At 42.2% G+C, this 20381-nt stretch overlaps 1 protein-coding gene across 3 annotated transcripts in view; it reads left to right on the forward strand.

Moving 5' to 3' along the window:
• The window catches only part of VTCN1 (V-set domain containing T cell activation inhibitor 1), a 56813-nt gene extending 42488 nt beyond the window's left edge, over positions 1-14325 (forward strand). For 2 of the 3 annotated variants that reach the window (XM_032881331.1, XM_032881329.1), the window contains 4 exons: positions 1561-1908; positions 4873-5151; positions 10135-10304; positions 12739-14325. In XM_032881331.1, the coding sequence (XP_032737222.1) occupies positions 1561-1908; positions 4873-5151; positions 10135-10259 (752 nt within the window). In that variant the 3' untranslated portion in view covers positions 10260-10304; positions 12739-14325. The remainder of the gene's footprint in view (positions 1-1560; positions 1909-4872; positions 5152-10134; positions 10305-12738) is intronic. The other variant, XM_032881330.1, reaches the window with a different exon arrangement.
• Positions 14326-20381: the final 6056 nt, after the last annotated feature.

Raw genomic sequence — 20381 nt, forward strand, 5'->3', positions numbered from 1 at the left:
GTGCCATGAAGCATTTAGCTTTGAAGGCCATGCTAGCGTCTGAACTTCAGTCCCCAGCCCTTGGGAACCGTGGAAGATTAGTGATTATAAAACTGACACGTCCAGATTGTATTTTAAGGTCTACCTGTAAGATTAATGCAATTTTACAAAATAGATTGGATGGAGGCAAAGATCAGAGGCAGGAATAGCAATAAGGAAGCTAAGAAGTGCAGTTGAGAAGTACTCAGGACCCATCAATTTGGACTTCTTGGGTTGTAAGAAAGAGAAGTTTGTGCATACTGTTTTAATATAAAGTGTTTGTGTAAAGGATACTCCAAAATTGGGACAGGAACTAGACTTGAAAATCCTCGGGATCTAAGACAGCTCTAGGGATGGAGGACTCTCTTCATCTTTCTCTCTCATGTTCTCTCCCCCATACTTCTTTCCAACTGCTCCACTCTCGTCTTGGGCTCAAATACCCCTCCTCTCCTTCACTGCATATCCAATCACAGAAGGAGCCTCTCAAGAAGATTCAGTTAATTGCATTACCCTCCTATAGGCATCCCCAGCCAGCAGTGTCCAGTGAGGAAAGAACAGTTGCTTCACAGACTATCCAGGCCACCCACTGGGCAATTGAGGGAGAGGTTGTAGACATGGCTGGCATTGTAATTAATATTTCTACTGGTGGTATGTTTGGAGAGGAGGAGGTGACTTCTATCTTAAGCCAAAAATCAATTTAAGTACCATTCTTCATTATACCATCACTCTTACTATACCTTTTTATTTTTTAAAGATTTTATTTATTTGAGAAAGAGAATGAGAGAGAGCATGAGAGGGGGAAGGGCAGCCAGACCTCCTGCTGAGCAGGGGGCCCAGTGGGGGGCTCTCTCCCAGAACTCCAGGATCATGACCTGAGCTGAAGACAGTAGCTCAACCAACTGACCCACCCAGGCACCCCACTCTTAATATACTCTTGACCAAGACACTTATCTTGTCGTTGGTTTCTTCACCATTTAAATGGAGATACAAGTAACAGCCCTTTAGAATTTAGCATTCTTCCAAATTGCTAGCCACATTTAGTTAACATGAGGTTTCACTTCTGGGCCACTTCTGCTTAACTAGGAATAACAATACCTTATGTGTGTAATTACAGTTTGCAAATCAAGTTCACATCCATTTGATTTGATCCTCACGAGAACCCTTTAAGGTAGGTAAGACAGATAATACTGCCTCCATCTTTCTGAGACCCAGATAGGTTACATGACTTTTTCAAGGCCACACAGCTATCAGATGACAAAGCCAGGACTTGAATACTCATCTTCAAACTCCAAGTTCAATATGTTCTCTCCTTGGTGCCTCTCAAGAGTTGGGTTGCTTGTTCTCAAGGAGCAGATCTGCTGTAGACTCAAGATTACTGTCTTCCTGTTCTTTCTGTTCTTATGTCTTCTTTTCTTTATGCCTCTCCTGTTCTATATATCCAGTTTATTACAGAAGTCTCTGTTTGGACTTTGGTAATGAAGGGTTTGGCTGTAGACATTCAAAAACTTCCCTGGGCGTTGACTCTTGCTTCCTGAATTGCAGGGAGACACTCCATTACAGTCACTACTCTGACCTCAGCAGGAAACATCGGGGAGGATGGAATCCTGAGTTGCACTTTTGAACCTGACATCAAACTTTCTGATATCGTGATACAGTGGCTGAAGGAAGGTGTTATAGGCTTGGTCCATGAGTTCAAAGAAGGCAAAGATGACCTGTCAGACCAAGATGAAATGTTCAGAGGCCGGACAGCAGTGTTTGCTGATCAAGTGATAGGTGGCAATGCCTCTCTGAGGCTGAAGAACGTGCAACTCACAGATGCTGGCACCTACCAATGTTACATCATCACCTCCAAAGGCAAGGGGAATGCTAATCTTGAGTATAGAACTGGAGGTGAGTTACTTTTGGAAAGGGGGAAAGAGAGCGCCCGAAGGTATTTGGGGCTAAAGACAATGGGTTGCTGCTGAAATAGGTTATCCTCATGAGTGACCAAGAAGACAAAGACCATCCTTGCCAGCAGCCATCCTTGCTGTCCAAGACCCACACCCACTCCAAAAATAGCCCCCTTATAAGATTAGGTCTTAAAATCTTCTGTTCTGGACTCTAGTCTTCTCTGGATTTTCAGGTATATTCTCTGAAATATTTTACCAAAATAAATGTGGTCTCCTTTATGGTATACCACCTTTGCTGTTGCTGGTAAGAGAAACCTATGATCTGGCCTGAGACTGTTCTATGCTAAGCAGGCCCTAGCCCAAGTCTGAAATCAGTACCTCCAGGGACTCATGGCAATGGAACCCATTTTAGGAAAAGTTCAAAGGGAACTAACCAAAAACAATATTGTTCTATAAACTCACTAATCTTCTCCCAGTGAAATCCACCCTTCCTTATCAACTCAGCTTGGTGAATTTATGTATAAGAAACTCAGGTTGTGGCGCCTGGGTGGCTCGGTGGGTTAAGCCTCTGCCTTCGGCTCGGGTCATAATCTCAGGGTCCTGGGATTGAGCCGCTGCCTGGGCTCTCTGCTCAGCAGGGAGTCTGCTTCCCCCTCCCCACCGCTGCCTGCCTCTCTGCCTACTTGTGATCTCTCTCTGTCAAATAAATAAATAAAATCTTTTTAAAAAAAGAAAGAAAGAAAGACAAAGAAAGAAAGAAAGAAACTCAGTTAGGTACTGTGAGAAGTAAAAAAAGGATAAAGAAAACCAGATGATGGTCCCTCCTCTTGCAGAGTTCATAGAACACAGCTTATAGAGTTGAGGAGAGGGATCACATCCAGATGCATAGGGAGGGAAGGGATTAGAGAGCCCCCATGGAGGATCTGGCATTTAAGAAAGGACTTACAAATAGGCAGAAAGTATCCTGAGGCCTCCTGGCCTAAACTAGTCTACACTGGCCTTCCTTGGACACTTTATGACATGTGTTTCTGCAGATGTAGAGCCAGACCTAGGCAAGTACTGGGACCTGGGCAAGGCAAATTCACTGACCCTCAGTTTATTCATCTTAAGATGGGGATTAATAGGGTCATGTCAAAGGGACACTGGAGCCAACTCAAAGGGCTTCCAGTGGCAAAGCTGGAAGAATCTGAGCAACAAAACAAACCACATGGTAGTAAATGAGACTCCAAGTATAAAACAAATACACATGAACATTTTGTGATCAACTTTATCAACTTCCATAAACATGAGGGAGATGACACAAATCTTCCTTACAGATGAATTCCAAATAATGTATTTAGATCTCCCCACTCCAGGAAGTGGAGCTTAGTACAACCTCCCTCCCCCTTGACCACACTCCGGGTGTGTTTTTCTCAGTGAAGTCCAGCTTCCAGAGAAACCTGGCAAATACTGCCTCAGCCAGGTGATCAAAGTTAACATCGTCAATGATTAAGTCATGTCAACAGTACGCATTCTTATGTGATATGATGAGAAGGGCACTTTCCCTTCTATGGCCTTCCTCTCCAAAACCCATAGCCTCAATCTAATCATGGGAAAAACCCCAGACAAATTCCAACAGAGGTTGGAGCAACAACAAAATACCTGACCTGGACCACTCAGACTGTCAAGATCATGAAAAACATGGAAAGACTGAGAAACTGACACAGACCAGAGGAACCTAAGAGGACATGCCAATTAAATGCAATACGGGATCCTGAGAAGAAAAAGGACATGAGTAGAAAAACTGGTAAAATACAGATGAAGTCTGGAGATGAGTTAGTAGTTATGTATCAGTGATGGTTTCTGGGTTTTGACAAATATACCATGGTTAAGATGTTAACATTAGGGAAAACAGTGAGGTATATATAAGAACTCTCTGTGCTATCTTGGCAATGTTTCTGTAAATCTAAAATCATTCCAAAATTAAAAGCTTGTTTTTTAAATGCTGATAAGACAGATCCCTAGAACTGTAGTGAGGATCAAATGAAATAATGTCTGGAATTTGGCACCTGGCAAGGAATGCACCCTCAATAAATGGTGGTTCATTATCATGTACTCTCAGCAACTTACATCATCTCCCAGGAGTTCATTCCCTGCCTGCTGTGAGCAGATGAGTCTCCTCTCCCCTGCTACATGGAAGATTCTCTAAGGGCAAATGAAGGCTTTCCTTTCACCACTCACTCAGTCCCAGCACAGTCCCAGGCAAACGAAAGTGCCAAATAAATTGATAACTTGGATCTTGCCATTTGGCATAATAAGCATTTTATAGTCAAAAGTCCAGGTTTTAACATTTTTCCACAAATTTCTCATTGCCTGGATATCAGAGGAAACCAGTCTTAATTTCAAAGTTCATGTACCTCCCCAGTAAGGAGAATTATCTTAGAAGAAAACAAATGACTGTCTCTACCCCTGGATACCAGGGCTGGAGAGTCTCCACCCAAGCAAAATCCAAACCCCTGTGATGACAAGTCCTGTGTATGGAATTTCTGTGGGTGACGGGTGAATGCTGTTTGTTTTTTCCTTCTCCCTCTGCCTCCCCACCCTAACTTTATCCTCCAGGCAGAAAAATACATAACATCCAAGAGGCTTCACAGGTGCCTGAGAAAATGCCCCAAATCCTTAAGGAATAAACATTTTGTGATCAACTTTATCCCTTATCTTTAAGGGATGAACTGGAACTCCTCTTAGTTGGAGAAATTTGTTATAACAATTATACCTAGAACTTAGTTCCTTGGAGTTTACGATTTTTGTTAAAGGGTTGTACAAGTCATTATTTGCATCTATAATACAATGGGCCATACACAGGCAGCCCATTGGGGATGTACTGAGTCACTTCAGTGGTGGAAATGACTATGTTTTTAAGACCTAGCTCTTGTTTTATCTGTATGACCTTGACATCTGTCCCTTTTGACTTTCATCCCTGCAGCCTTCAGCATCCCAGAGGTGAATGTGGACTATAACGCCAGCTCAGAGAGCTTACGGTGTGAGGCTCCCCGATGGTTCCCCCAGCCTACAGTGGTCTGGGCATCCCAAGTTGACCAGGGAGCCAACTTCTCAGAGGTCTCCAATACCAGCTTTGAGTTGAACCCTGAGAATGTGACCATGAAGGTTGTGTCTGTACTCTACAATGTCACAATCAACAACACATACTCCTGTATGATTGAGAACAACATTGCCAAAGCCACAGGGGATATCAAAGTGACAGGTGGGTTTCTCCACACTTTTTGCATGGTTTATTGGGCTAAAATCAAATACAAATTAAAATCTAATTGGTTTAACAGATATATTATGTATTGGGGCATAGAAAGCTTGAGAGTCCTTTTCATGGAGAACTTGATCACAGTTGCAATTGGGACTGAATTACATAAGACTAACACGAAACAATATTTATGGAATACAGGTCAAAAATCACAATGAGGCTTCATCTTGTAAGCCTTCTCATGGACTAGGTGGGGATGGATGCCTAGAGATCAGTGCTTAGGATTCTGTGGCCCTGTCTAACACAGAAGGACTGCTTTGGTGAAGCAATGGGGGAAATGACAATCATTTGACATCTTTGATATATTCAGTTGGTGATCTATGTCCCAAGTCCCCCACCCAAAACTGATTTGGTTCTAGCCTGCCTTTGAGAAGACTTTCGATCTGAAGACTAAAAATCTTAGGCTCCAACTCCGACTTATTCAGCCCATCTAGGACTGGCTCACGATCCCATTAATATTGGCCCAGCATTAATCAGAAAGCTCCAGATTGAACTGGCCTCCCAGACTAAAAGAGTAGGACTCCAAGAGGCCCAGCACCCTAGTTTCTCTGCTTCAGTGTATAAAAAAGCTAGGGTTGAGCTAGTGTCAAGAAAATGTACAGACTGGATTATGACTTTTAAGACCATCCCTACTGCAGCTGAATTAAATTCAGTCTATAGTGGAGGGAGTATGTCAGGAGAACTGCTATTTTATATCAAGCCCAGAACCAGGTGGAATACCTTGAACATTTAAGTGCCCTATAAATATTTGCTGAATTTAACTGAATAAATAATATTTTTGTCAGCTTACTTTTTAATTTAAAAGTACGTATATGAAAAGGCAACCTATGAAATGGGAGAAAGTATTTGCAAATCATATATCTGATATCCAGAATACATGAAAAATTCTTACAACTACAAAAAAATCAAATAACCCAATTTAAAAAAAACGCACAAAGAAGATAAACAAATGGCCAACAAACATATGAAAAGATGTTTGATATCACTAATATCAGAGAAATGCAAATCCAAATCACAGTATCACCTCACAAGCGTTAGGATAGCTACTATTACAAAAATAACAAAAACAAAACAAACAAACAAACAAAAAAAACAGAAAATAACAAGTATTGGTGAGGATATGAAGAAACTGGAACATTTTGCATGTGTTGATGAGATTGTAAAATGTTGCAACTGCTATGGAAAATAGTATGGAAATTTCTCAAAGAATTAAAAATAGAACTACCATATGATCTAACAATACCATATCTGTGTATATATCCCAAAGAAAGAGATAATCGTACACCCATGTTCATAGCAGCATGAGTCACAATACCCAAGAGATGGAACCAACCCAAAATGTCTGTAGCAGATGAATGAATAAACTAAATGTGATATATTGGGGCATCTGGTGGCTCAGTTGGTTGTGTCCAGCTCTCCATTTCAGCTCAGGTCATGATCTCACAGTTGTGAGATAGAGTCCCAGGTCAAGCTCCACGCTGGGTGGGGAGCCTGCTTGAGATTCTCTCTGTGCCCTCCCCTCCTTCCCTCCCCAGCCCCACCCCAACTCAGACACACACTCTCTCTTTAAAAAAAAAAAAAAAAAAAGTGGTATATACATACAATGGAATATTATTCACCCTTAAAAAGGAAGGAAATTCTTTCACATGCTACAACATGAATAAATTTTCAGGGTATCATGCTAAGTGAAATAAGCCAGTGGCAGACAAATACTATATGATTCTACTTGAGATTCTACTTGATTCTACTTGAGATCTCTAAAGTAGTCATTAAATTCATAGGAACAGAAAGTAGAATGGTGGTTACCAGCAGCTTGTGGGGGAGGGAAAAGCAAAGGGAGTTGTTTAATGGGTATAGAGTTTCAGATTAAAATGAAAAAATTTTGGAAATGTTTCATAATAATGTGAATATGGTTAAAACTATTAAAACTATAAAATACTATAAAATATACTATACTATTATATATACTATATATATAATATACTATACTAATATAAAAAATACTATATTATTAAAACTGTACACTTAAAATGATAAATATGGTAAATTTTATATTTTTTATCACAATAAAAAAGTATCTAATAAAAAAATCATACATATGAGAAAAAGAGAGCTCTTCCACTATCCTGAGGAACAAATTGTTAACTAGTGAATAGAATGCTTTTAGTTGACTGTAACAAAAAACCAACTCAAATAACCCTAAGCTAAATGGAGAATTCAATAAAAGAGAATTAGTACATTTCATGAAACCAAGAACAGGAAGCACAATTTGGTTTCAGGAACTGCTGGAACCAGGAATTTAAATTCCATTGGGATTTTCAACCCTCTACTTTATTCTCTTGTTACTCTCTAATTTAATTTCTTCTGTTTTAGTCTATAGGGCAGAATGTGATTCCGAAGAGTTCCTAGTTTTAACAGTTTCTCTCACTCAATAGAGTAACAAGAGTGAGCCTTAATCCCACAGTCCTATTCCACATTCTCAGAAAGGCTCCACTTGGGTCAGTTGCCCACACATAGATCAAGAGGCAGAACCTGATGGAAGGCCTTCCCTGAAGAAAAGGGGGAAATGAAGCATTGGGCATTTAGAAGGATAGGTGTTAATAGCAGTGTCTCAGTTCAAATCTCAGTAAGTATCCTCAAACTGTGTAACTAATGCCTTCCAATGGAAAGGACAATAACTGAACAAACCACAGAAATTGAGCACAACTTTGATTCAGTGAGCAGATTCTTCTTCCATATATGCTCATTGAATACATCAGGACAAGTGTCCCATGTATCAGTGCTAGGACTAAATACAATATGGTAGCAAGACATAGCTCAAATTTCAGAAAATATTTGGTTCCAGCCTGCCTTTGAGAAGACCTTTCGATCCAAAGACTAAAGTCTCAGGGTCCAACTCCGACTTATTTAGCTTTGCCACATACAAAGCAAGCGTATTTTTTAAACAATTGGATGAGATGGCAGAGTTTACATCCTATGTTCTTGGACTCTACTTCTAATTTAGGTCATTCATTCAGCAAGTATCTATTGTGTGCTAAATACGTACAATGCAATTTTTAAGTCCGATGATATGGAGGTGAATAGTATAATTGCATAAATGTCCTAAGAGGAACGAATTCCAGTATAGATGTGGTGTCTAGGGGAAAGAATAGTTAATTATGACTGGCTGAGTAGAGGAGGCAGATTTCAAGCTGGGCTTTGGAGAAGAGAATGGTTTTGTTAGAATAGGAAGGTATGAAGTCAGGAGCCTATGTGAGTGGTCCAGGGGAGAAATTATGAGGGCTTTAACTGAATGGCAATGGAAAAGAAAGAGGAAGAATCAAAAGCTAATGAAAAAAATCATCTTCGTGACACAAATATGAAGGACAAGAGAAAGAGGAAGTCAATATGGGTCTGATATTTCTACCCCAGGTGCTTAGGAGGTTAGTGATGCTAGCAAACCAAAATTATAATAGGAGAAGCAACATGGAGTTGAGGATTTGGCGAGGAGTTGGGAGGCGTCCATCGTGCACGTAGGTAGAGATGTCCAATGCTTACAACACATTACCCAGCATATGACAGCATTCTCCCCATAAACTTCAACCCTCCTCTACATATTTCCTTCCACGAGAAAGGATTCCCATCCATGTAACCCTTCTAGGCTCTCTCATCTCCCTTCTTCCCCTCCTCCCCAGAGCGGGAGGAGTTAATTTATCTGATTAGTGACCTTAGTAGAAGTAGTTAGACAAAAAGAGTTTGGCTCCTTCTTTTACCTTTTCTCTCCAGCCAACCCTCAGAAAGTCTGCTCCCCCAAGCCATCAGTTTCTAGAAGCAGAATCTGTCCTTGCAGCAGGAAGCCTGCCCCAGTCTGGTGCTGCCTGTCACTGGGAAGGTCTGGGCTGCAGCCCATCTACCTGCAGATAAAGCTTCATCTTTTATTATCACACTTAACCAGTGATAAAGGTGATATTTTGGCCTTCCAGTTGCCTCATTCTTTTTGTCTTACCCTTTAACTGGTTTAGAACTCAGGTGGGGAAAAAGGTATTACTTACTGGACTCTTTTGAACCCCAACAGCAGCTGCCCCAAAATATTTACTGAATAATTAAGTTTTTAATGGACATATACAGTGGCAACCATAAATCCAGATGTGGAACTCAGGACAGAGCTCAGACTAAAAAGGTGGGTCTGGAGACGGTCGGCTTAATGGAAGTCATGCTTATTGGGCTTGAGTGGGGTCCCTCTTATTGTTACAGGTGATACCTGATGGGTGCTTATTACATGCGAGGTCCTGTTGTATCTCAGGGCTTTACACCCTCAAAACGACTCTGTGAAGCCCATTATCATCTTAGCCTTATTTTCTAGGTAAAGAAAATGAGGCACGTGTAAGTTGAATAACCTGCCTATAGTCACACAGCTAATAAAAGTCAAAGCTGAAATGAATTAAATGAGATTGGATTGTCTAAGAAGCAAATACAGTAAAAGAAGAGTAGTCTCATTCCTTCACTTCTCCCTTTCTGGGCTTCAAAATGGGAACAATACTTTCACATCGCCTTGTAGTGGTTTGAAGCAAATGACCCAGACCTGTAAAGGTCACTGCCTACAGGAAAAAAAATGTGTCCGAAACCACGGACTGGCCATGACCGCTTACCCTATTCTTTTCTTGGTAAGCAGTAACAATCACTTTATTGGTCTAGTTTCTCATTTGGCTGAGTGTTCATGGGAGTGGATAACAGAATGGAACTTCTTTTGAAGAAAGAGAAAGCTCTGATTTTAAGCCAGTTACAGAAAGATAGAGAATAGGGTACAAAATTGCCCCCAAATGGGGGTAAAAAGTTGTATTAGAAACAACTTACTCTGTTCTTCAGGTACTTTTCTTTGCCAAGCAGCCACGTGAAGAAGACATCCAGCTTTTCCTCTGTGACCCTGAACTTTTTTCTCTCCCTTTGCAGACTCTGAGATTAAAAGGCGGAGTCACCTACAGCTGCTGAACTCAAAGGCGTCCCTGGGTGTCTCTTCTTTCTTTGCCATCAGCTGGGTACTCCTGCCTCTCTCCCCTTACCTGATGCTAAAATAATGTCCTCTGGCCACACAGAAACATGCAAAGTCATTGGTATGATAGGTGAGATGAGTCACGTGTGTGGGGATTGGATCTGTGTGTGCTGTGTTCCTAACAAGAGTCAAGCAACCTCCAGCAACAGCCTCAGAAAGAAACATTTGATAATGCCTGGTCTTGTGAAAGGTAAATATGTAAATATGTGTGAACAAAGAGTGTAGATCTCATCGATACACTTACAGCAAAAACAACTCTGCAAGTCAAATATTTGTGCAAATTCAAACATCTTTTCTTTTACCAAGTTATCTAGCCACAAGGCAAAAAGAGAAAGAGAAAGAGATGCTTAGCCCTGACGAGTTCCTCTGGATTTCACGGTTATCTTATAAAGCCTCAGGACACGCATATACTCACACAAGTGACTTCCTCCTAGCCCCTCAACAAAGCTCCTACTGACCAGAAGTTTGACAGATGACTCCCCAGCTGGCTCCGTGTTGAGACTTCTCCCTGTCACTTCAGTCCTCTGGCTCCAATTATTGGTAGGATATTGCTCCCCGAATATTCTTCTTGTATGGAGTCTGTGTGGCTGAGTTCATGAAGCTCCAGCCAGCACTACCCCATGACTCAGTGGCATCACTATAGTGCATCCGAGCTCGCAACCTTAGAGCTATTTCCAACCTCCTCTATCCTTGACATTCATTTGTTACCAGGCCCCATGGCATTCTCCTGGGTTGTCCCTCAGACCGACCCTAATCCAGCCTCCATTATTTCATACACCAGCCTAGTTCTAAAACCCTATACTTGCTTCTTCCTCTCCCTGTATCCACTGATAGGAAATAAGATGCCCCCCCCCAAAAAAAAATTATTCCAATGCTATTTTCATCTCAGCATTCCTTTGCTCTGGAACCTAAGGTGACTCTCTGGGCACTCTGTGTCAAAGTCCTCAGCCATGTGGTCCCAGCTCTCTTGAGTTTCTTTCCCTGCGCTTCCTGCTTCTCTCAGGGGCCTGCTCTGCTCTCTGGCCTTGCTCCCTCTCTCACTGCCCTTCCTGGAAGTCTCCTAGACTCGCTGGCAGTTCAAAGCCACACTTCCTTCACCCATTTCAATTAAGTGCTTCCCAGCTTATAGCCCACTCTCCCGATGGTCTGTTTCTTCCACATCCCCTTGGCATGCATGAATAATTCATGATATCTTACACTCTCGAAGGCACGTATATTCCTTGCCCAGATTGTTAAGTAGGGCAGGCAAAGATCTGTTGACCGCTTTTCCTTCTTTCTCCTGTTCTCCAAACACAACAGTGCAGCACAGAAAATGGATTCTTTATAAGGAAACCCACCAGTTCCCACCTCCACGGTTTTCAGCGGAGGGAGATTTCCCTGAGGAAACGCTCCCTTCAGGATCTCACTAGCAGAAAAGGAACACTTTCTTCTTTCCTTGATTCCCCACGACACTGTAAATGAATTTTTAACATTCTGCAACTAGATAATCTGACCTATAAAGTACGGCTTGTTCATCTCTATCTTGTATTCCCTTCGAGCAGTAATTGGCAGCCTTTTCTAAAGGCCATGACATGCATGTAAACAATGTTCACACATAGTATACATAGGTTATATACGGTTATCAGATTAGCTACAACCCCAACTCTTTCTCCATACAACTACAGAGGCATAACCTTAAATCAATTTTTAAAAAATAAATAAGTAGATCATTATCATTACTTGTAAAACCATAAGAAACTGTGGGGGAAGGTCATTGAAAAGATGTGACTGTCAGTTGACTCATGAGCTAGACCCAGGTGATCAGGTACTCCTCACCTCCACCCCTGTCCTTGGGACAAGGATCCCACTTGTCTGTCTCGCTCCCAGAGGCTGCTCCAAGGACACAGCCTTGAGATAATATTGTGGTGTTGAGAACACCTTGAACAGTATATGTGACCGAACCTAGTAATGGCCCCTATATTAACTTTTACGACTTGTAAGGATCTACTCGTCTTCTTGGTGCCCAGGACAAGCCCCGTGTATAAGTGACCTTGGCTTACTGAAATTGCCACCCACCAACCTGGAGTGGCCTGGAGTGGCCTGCCTCTTTCTTCTGTCTCTCCCTGCCCTACAAGTAACGGGGTGTGGTTTCAGACTACTCCCAGGGAGCTCCTGGGAGGGTTGCGAATCAAACTGATGCTGAGCACATTTTAGGTCACATACATTCTTTGGTTGGACACTCAAGCAGAAGTCATCTTTCTACTTCTACCCAGGAGACTGCTCCTGGCTCATCTCTCTGTTCCTGTTTGCTCTAAGCATGATCCCCTTCCTGAAGAAGAGACTCAAGCCATCTCTTCTCCCAGCAACCCATGGTAGCATGTGCTCTTGATAGAACATCATCAAAATAACAGAAAAATGAGCCCATCTCTGAACAAGAGATACCCTCATACAGGCACAGAGACAACTGGTTCTCCATAAATGTTTACTGAATGGTTGTAAGGACATCCTATTTGTGTTATTTTCAGAATCCCAGGAATCTGCAGAACTATTTCACAGTAAGATATGACCTAGTTTTATATTCCTGGGGGGAAATGAATTCATGTCTAGAGGTTTGGAATGAACAAATAAGATCAAGAAGCAAAAAAAAAAAAAAAAGTCAAAAGCAACCCACAGAAGACTCCAATATGAACCAGATAAATCTCTCTTCAAAGACATATATAAAAGCTGGGAACATAATTCATCTGAACTGGATATGTATTAGGACTAAGTCAATTGCAAGTGGAGACAAGTGGATCTCTGTATCTCAGGGACCTCCCCTTACTAACCAGCATCCCCCGCCAGCAACATCCAGGGATTGAGAGGATGGGATATTGCCTCTGACTTGTCTCTGAATCTTTATATTGCTATAATGTTGCTCTAAGTTCCCAGAAAGTTTTGACTTGCAATACCTCCACATTTTATAATCCATAAATTAAACCTCAGTAATATAGTAAGAAGCTGCTAATTGGTTGCCACGTCACAATTCAGAGGTAGTGATGGGTCAAATAACTCACCTTTCCTTAGGATGCTGCCAAAAGTACCTTGGAATCTCCTCCCACTTGACAAATGCTAAAGAAATGTGGGCACGGTCATAATTGTAACTTAAAACATGTAGTTGGGACACCCTGGTTTTCCAAATTATCCAAGCATCTTCTTTTTTAAACAAACAAATGCCATTTGATTTCTCAGATGACGTGCATCCTTGAATGGTCCGGGAAAGGACCTCTCGTCATCGCTGTATACGGCATTATGTCAACACGAAGTGTCAGGCTCCGACTTTCTATCTTGCATGGACAGCGATAACCTCAGCTTTCAACAACATCTAGAGCAGTGGGACTCACCCAGTGTGATTTTTCACACTCCTCCCCACACACAGCGGACATCTGAAAATGTTTGGAGACAATTTTAGTTGGCACAACTCAGGGGAGAGGGGAGGGTGCTAATGTTATGGATAGAACCCAGAGATGCTGTTCAAAATCCTACAATGTACAGCATTATCCACCCACAACAAAGAATTACCCAGCCCCAAATGTCAGTCCTCCAAAAGGATCTAGAAAAAAGGGAACTAACAAAACTGGTTTGCTTCCTACAGATAGGCACTATCCTCTGCCTCTTTGGCTGTTGTCTCAGCACAGAGAGCCAGAGATCAGGCAGCCAGGAACTCCTGATGGGGTCATCTCTACCAGGTTCCTTTCCCTTCATTCTAAGGTACAAATTAGGTTCTGTGAGAGCTGCCTGAGTTCTATCTCAATGTCTCTCGCTCCGAATTCTGATCTCAGGACCCTACTAGTCACAATTCCAATGAAGGTAACAAAAATATGTCCCCTCCTTGAAACACACAGAGACTTCTGAAAGCAGGGGCAGTGGACCTTTGAAATGGGACCGGGGAATAAAGCTTTGATCGAAAAGAATGTGTTGTTCACACCCCTCCCCCTTTCCATACTTTTCACATTTTGAGGTCTGCCTCCCTGGCACTTTGAACCCACCATGACTGTATTACATTTTGTTATAGAAAACTTAAGATTTTTGAGTTCTGACCATTCAAGAGAATGATTAAATGCACATTTCCTATACTGTTGTCTGCCTGGTTTGTCAAAGAAAGTAAGCATAAGATGGATAAAAAGCCATGGGTCAAGTTCTAAAGATTAGCAACTAGCATGTAACAGACCTTCAATAAATGTTTGTTGAATGAAAAGATAATAAATAGGAGTGGCTGGGCCTACTTTCTTAAGGAAACTCCACAGGCTTTGCCAGCCTGCCACGTGTACATCTGGGAAAGATCTCAGTGGCTTGAGGCAGGTAACATTTGGGAGAACACTTACAAGTAAACAAACCCATTGCTCTGGTGTCAAAAAACCTGATGTTTACTATTCAGGAATTACGAAATTCTCAAATCTTAGAGGCAAAGGACCTCAAAATCATCTTTCCTGGGGCGCCTGGGTGGCTCAGTGGTTAAGGCCTCTGCCTTCAGCTTGGGTCATGATCTCAGGGTCCTGGGATCGAGTCCTGCGTCGGGCTCTCTGCTCAGCAGGGAGCCTGCCTCCTCCTCCTCTCTCTCTCTGCCTACTTGTGATCTGTCTGTCAAAAAAAAAAAAAAAAAAATCTTTAAAAAAAAAAAAAAATCATCTTTCCTAGTCCTTTCACTTTTCAGATGAAGACCCAGAGGCCCAGGGTGAAGTGTGTGTAACTTGCGGTCCTCAGATTAAGTGACTTGCCAAAGATTGCACTGACAGTTGGTAGAGGGATAAAATCTATAGAAAATTTAATTGGCAAAGGGCAAATTCTCAGGGGACTTTCAGAACAACTCCTCCCTGCTGTATTTCCAGCTTGGTCCCAATCAGCCTTTTGCAAGAAGGGACCAGTTTTGAACCAAACTGAAAAAGCAAACTGTGAGAGAATAAACATTCCCAACCCAGGTTCATTCTTTGGCCTTGTCCCTGAGCACATGGCAGATGCATTAGCAACCGTATTGTATCAGCTAAAGTGCAAGAACCAGAATATGACACACCACAAACATCTGGAGAAGCTCAAATCTGATGCCAGAGGTACATCTGACCAAACAAGTCAAACTTCAAGGTGAAGTATCAGCTCCCAGCTATCCCCAGGTTGTTTGAAGATTTGTTTTTAAGTGCATAGTGACCTTAATCTGTGCATTATTAATCGAGGGAAAGGGTGTGCACAGTTCAATACTGCATAATAAAGCTTCAGCTTCACGGCATACATGGTATGCTTTGGTTCTATTGATGAAACGGAATTCCCAATCTCCCTCCGGCTGGGGAAGTCTCCACACATCCCACCGGCTGCTCTAATTCAGACTGTCTTACAATGTGCCTGAGCTCCTGCTCCTTCCGACTTTGTCTTGTTTCCTCTTTCACATCAGTCATCTCCAGGAGTTTCAGTATGAAAGCCATGAGTGAGAATTAACTGTCACAGAAACAGAGCCTTAGCAATGCTCTCTACTGTTTTTTGCATTCTACATCCCCTCCAGCAAAAATTCTTTCCCCGTGAAGCTGTTTCTGAGCAGTTTTATACAACATGATTTTACTCTTGTTTTTTGGTTTATGCACGCAATTTAGCACAAAATCGCACACTGTTTTGTCTATTGGTTTTCACTGCTGTGTACTTGGACTCCCTTGAAGATGATGACAAAATAAGGACGGGGGTCCAGGCAGGCAGCCCTTGGAAGTCTGCTCTTAGAAGAGGGTCAAACAGATACACGCAGGAAGCCTTGTTTCCTGAGACAAAGCAGTTAAATCTCAGCCTGGAAGGGGGCCCGGCACTTATCACTACAGAAACTGTATGTGTACTGAAAGGTATGGCTCCCCCCAAAAATTATATGTCTGCGTCTTCTCAAAGTCATAACTTGACCTTCAGTGTTATCTTACCGCTTCGGTTCAAATCTAACCTTCTGGCCTAAAGAGTATCCTTAGCAGGTTCAGTTAGAAGGTCCCTTACCCAAAACTCTAAACAACATTTCAAATAAGAAATTTATGAATACCTTGGTCCTATATCCCTTCTTCATAACAAGCCAAAAGTGATGCTCCATTAATATGGTCTGTGAGCAGTTCATAGCAGAGGGAGACCATTTCCCGTCTCTTTGCCCTCTATATTTGCAGTTACCAAACACTATTTATAACTACTCATGTGTCATTCTAGCGAGAACAATTTAGGTTCTGACGGATACAATTCCAGGACTTTATGGTACTTAATAGGACTTCGATGAGTTGGTTCAGGTTAGCCATATAAGACTCCAGTGGTGGATCCAGGCCTCACACCCAGGGTAGGTGAGACTAGAAGTATGATAGTGTTACCGCATACAGTTAAGAGTTTCTATTGAGAGGGAGTGGTGCCCCAGAAGAAGCCAAGTCACAACCTGCTAAATGAGGATCTAGGAGAAAAATAATAATTGTCTTCAGTTTCCTCTCCCTCCCCTTTTATCCATTTTCCCCACATGGCCCAATCAACTCTTTGTGTTTCCACCATTCTTTCCATTAACTGCCTCACCTCCACTGCCCAAGGGGGAAAAAAAAAGTGCTTCCCGGCCTCTAGCTACACATGAGAAGGTAATAATGGACAACCTTGGGGCACCTGGGTGGCTCAGTGGGTTAAAGCCTCTGCTTTCAGCCCAGGTCATGATCCCAGGGTCCTGGGATTGAGCCCCGAATCGGGTTCTCTGCTCGGCAGGGAGCCTGCCTCCCCCTCTCTCTGTGCCTGCCTCTCTGCCTACTTGTGATTTCTGTCAAATAAATAAATCTTTAAAAAAAAAATTAAAAAAAAATAATGGACAACCTTTTTCATTAGCTTCATGTCTTGCCCTCCCATGAAAGCAAGTCTTTATTGAAATAAAGCCATGAGTGAAAATATCAAACAATATTAAATTACTGAGAGATACTTGGGATATCAAAGTGTAGCCCAGTGATTCTCAGCAGGGAAGTCTGGGGGCAGGGGATGCAGGGGCTTTTTAACAAGACAGACATCACTCCCCCCACCCCCCTCACTGCAGTGAAGAATCACTGTGTGACATGAGACAGATCTGAAGAGACTATGTTACCTTTCTACACATTTGACTACTCTGGAAGTTTGAGGTCAACTGATGCAAATAGCTACCTTTAGAGAAGGAAAGGAAATTGAGTGCCTCCTATGTGTCAGACATCATACTAGATATTCTTCTCATTCAAGCTTTATCCTATGTGGCGGGTATCACCTTGCCCCATCACCATCACCATCACCATTTCACAGAGGAGAAAACAGGTCCTGAGAGGTTAAGTAACTTACTTAAGATCACACAACCAGCAGGTTGAACCAGAATTCAAGCTCAAATCTATCATCACAACCCATACTATTTCTGAAAGAGTTTGGTCATGTGTAAAAGTGCTATCAGAGGCTTAAAATATTATATAAATATTGGCCACCATGTAATTATATGTATTAAAATATGAGGAGGCATTGGAAGCTTTCAGCTTCTTTGCTCCTGTGGATTCACTGCTACGTGTGACGACGGCTCATCTGCCTGAGGAAGACTGGGATGTTGCCTCAGTTACACTTGGGGCCATTTTCCACCGCAGCCCTTCCCTGGGTCACGGAGGGTCTAGCAGTGGAATCTCAAGCCTCTCCTAACTGGTTCTGGCGGCACCACCTTGTGTGTTCTCAACAGTCCTTCTGGGACTACCTCTGAGACTTCAGAAGAGGACTGTAATCTGCTGAGGTGAAGTCTTTTACAGTTGATCCAAAATGTCTTCTGAGACCAGTTTATATGTTCAACTTGTCCAGCCTCAAGTACACCTGGAAAGAACACATTTAATTACTGTAAATTCTCCCTCAAATCCTCTAATGTTGAGCACTAGATCACGCATGATCCCTTCTCCTCTGCTTTTACATAATCAATCAGTTTTTCCACTTCTGTTTCTTCTTTTAGTACTTCTGTTTCTGTATTTTAAATATAACCTTCTGCAACCCTGGATTATGTCAAAGTATTCATCTTTATAATACTTCCATGTTTCTTTTTTAACTTTTAAAATTTTGCTCCATCTTGGGTGCCTGGGTGGCTCAGTGGGTTAAGCTGCTGCCTTCGGCTCAGGTCATGATCTCGGGGTCCTGGGATCAAGTCCCGCATGGGGTTCTCTGCTCAGCAGGGAGCCTGCTTCCCTCTCTCTCTCTGCCTGCCTCTCTGCCTCCTTGTGATCTCTGCCTGTCAAATAAATAAATAAATAAAATCTTTAAAAAAAAAACAAACTTTATTCCATCTTAACTTAATTTTTGGTATAATCTATGAGGTAAGGGAGTTAACCACTGTTTTTTCAAATTCTCCAATACTATTTATGAATGAATCCTTATCTCCAAGTTTTTAAAATATTACATGTTCCTATACATATTTGTGTCTGTTCTTGAACTTTTTAAAAAATTTCTTTTTTTTTTAATATTTTATTTATTTGACAGAGAGAGAGACAGCAAAAGAGGGAACACAAGCAGGGGGCGTTGGGGAGGGAGAAGCAGGCTCCCCGCTGAGCAGAGAGTCCAACGCAGGGCCGATCCCAAGACCCTGGCATCATGAACTGAGCCAAAGGCAGATGCTTAACAACTGAGCCACCCAGGTGCCCTTGTTCTTGAACTTTTAAAAACCTTTGAGACCTACCATTTTAATAAGTCTGTACAGGAAAGGAGAACGAATATATAGTTATATGCAAATACAGTTTTCCCAGATGTTCCCTAGAGAGGGTAAGAAAGAGACCAAAACAGAGGGGAAAATTAGAAATGAAAAGTGAATGATCAGAAGGGACTTATCAGTTTGGTAACTAAACCCTTGTAAGAATCTGCCCAGGTGTAAAGGAAGGTGTTGCCGCTCTCCCTTAATGGAGTGAGCAATGAGGAAACAAACTCGGGGTAGAGATATACCTGTCAGAAAAAAGCTTGGCTCCATTTAATTGCTCTCCCCACCTCACCCATTTATGAGCCAAAGTATTCTACTTACTTAGCTACATTCAGGGTCAGGGCCAAGCCTGCTGTGAACAGAGATCCTGCTGTGGGCAAAAATTATATTGGGAGTCCCTGTCTCAATAGGACCTACTCCATTTGGTAAGTGCAACTATTAAAGAGATAATTCTGAAAAGCAGTTACTACATTGCCTGGCTGTATGACTCGGCTGCCATAACAAAATACTATAGACTGGGGGGGGGCTTAAACAACAGATATTAGTTTCCTCACAGTTCTGAGGGCTGGCAATCCCAGATCAAAGCGTCAGCAGGTTTCATTTCTCCTGAGGTTTGTCTTCTTCGCTTGCAGATGGCACCTTCTCGCTGTGTCCTTACAAGCCTTTTCTCAGTATATGTGCATCCCCGGTGTCTCTCCCTCTTCTTATAAGGACCAGTTATATTGGGTTAGGGCCTATTCATATGACTTCACTTAAACTTAATTACCACTTCAAAGGCCCTATCTCTGAAGAGTCACATTCCAAGGAATACTGGGGGTTTGGACTGCAATGTGTGAATTTGGGGGGATAAATTCACACAGTGACACTGGCATGTATGAAAGAACTCATAAAAACGAGCTATCCTTAAGTCCATGTGTTGTGCAAGGCAAATAAACATCGATGCAACCATAACAGGAAACATGTAAAGAGCTTTCTGACCAAGAATAGATGTCTAATGCTTGAGCAGCTGGGGCACAACAGAAGGCCTTGTCCAAAGAGCTACCGATTCCAACCAGGTCAGAGGATACTTGAAGGCTAGAGCACAATGGCTCAGCAGGGGGATGCCGCTAAGGGAACTGAATTGGCTAATGGCCTCCCCAAAACCATAGGTTACTCTTTTAAATGTTACAAAAGACTGTAGAGCATGAAAAGATGAAAAATAAAACCGGTGTGGGTCCAGTCTTCAAAGGAGGAGAACTGCGTGATAGGGGCAGTTTGGCTGCATGAGACTAAACTAAATTGCTGTGTACTAAGCTATCTGGGGGCAGAGGGAGATCACCATCTCTTCTGTCCTGGGGCTCTCGGGACAGAAAACAGCCTTTTCCCTTTTTCTTCCCTTTTCACTAAAATCCTTTTTGCAGTCCTTGAAGATTTGGAAAAGGGCTGTGTGCTGGCCAAAATCCTGCAAAAGGGACACAAATACACTAACCCCTAGTGCTACTT

This window comes from Lontra canadensis, unplaced genomic scaffold (assembly GCF_010015895.1).
Source record: "Lontra canadensis isolate GAN:19392208 unplaced genomic scaffold, GSC_riverotter_1.0 scaffold75, whole genome shotgun sequence".
In the NCBI taxonomy this organism is placed as follows: domain Eukaryota; kingdom Metazoa; phylum Chordata; class Mammalia; order Carnivora; family Mustelidae; genus Lontra; species Lontra canadensis.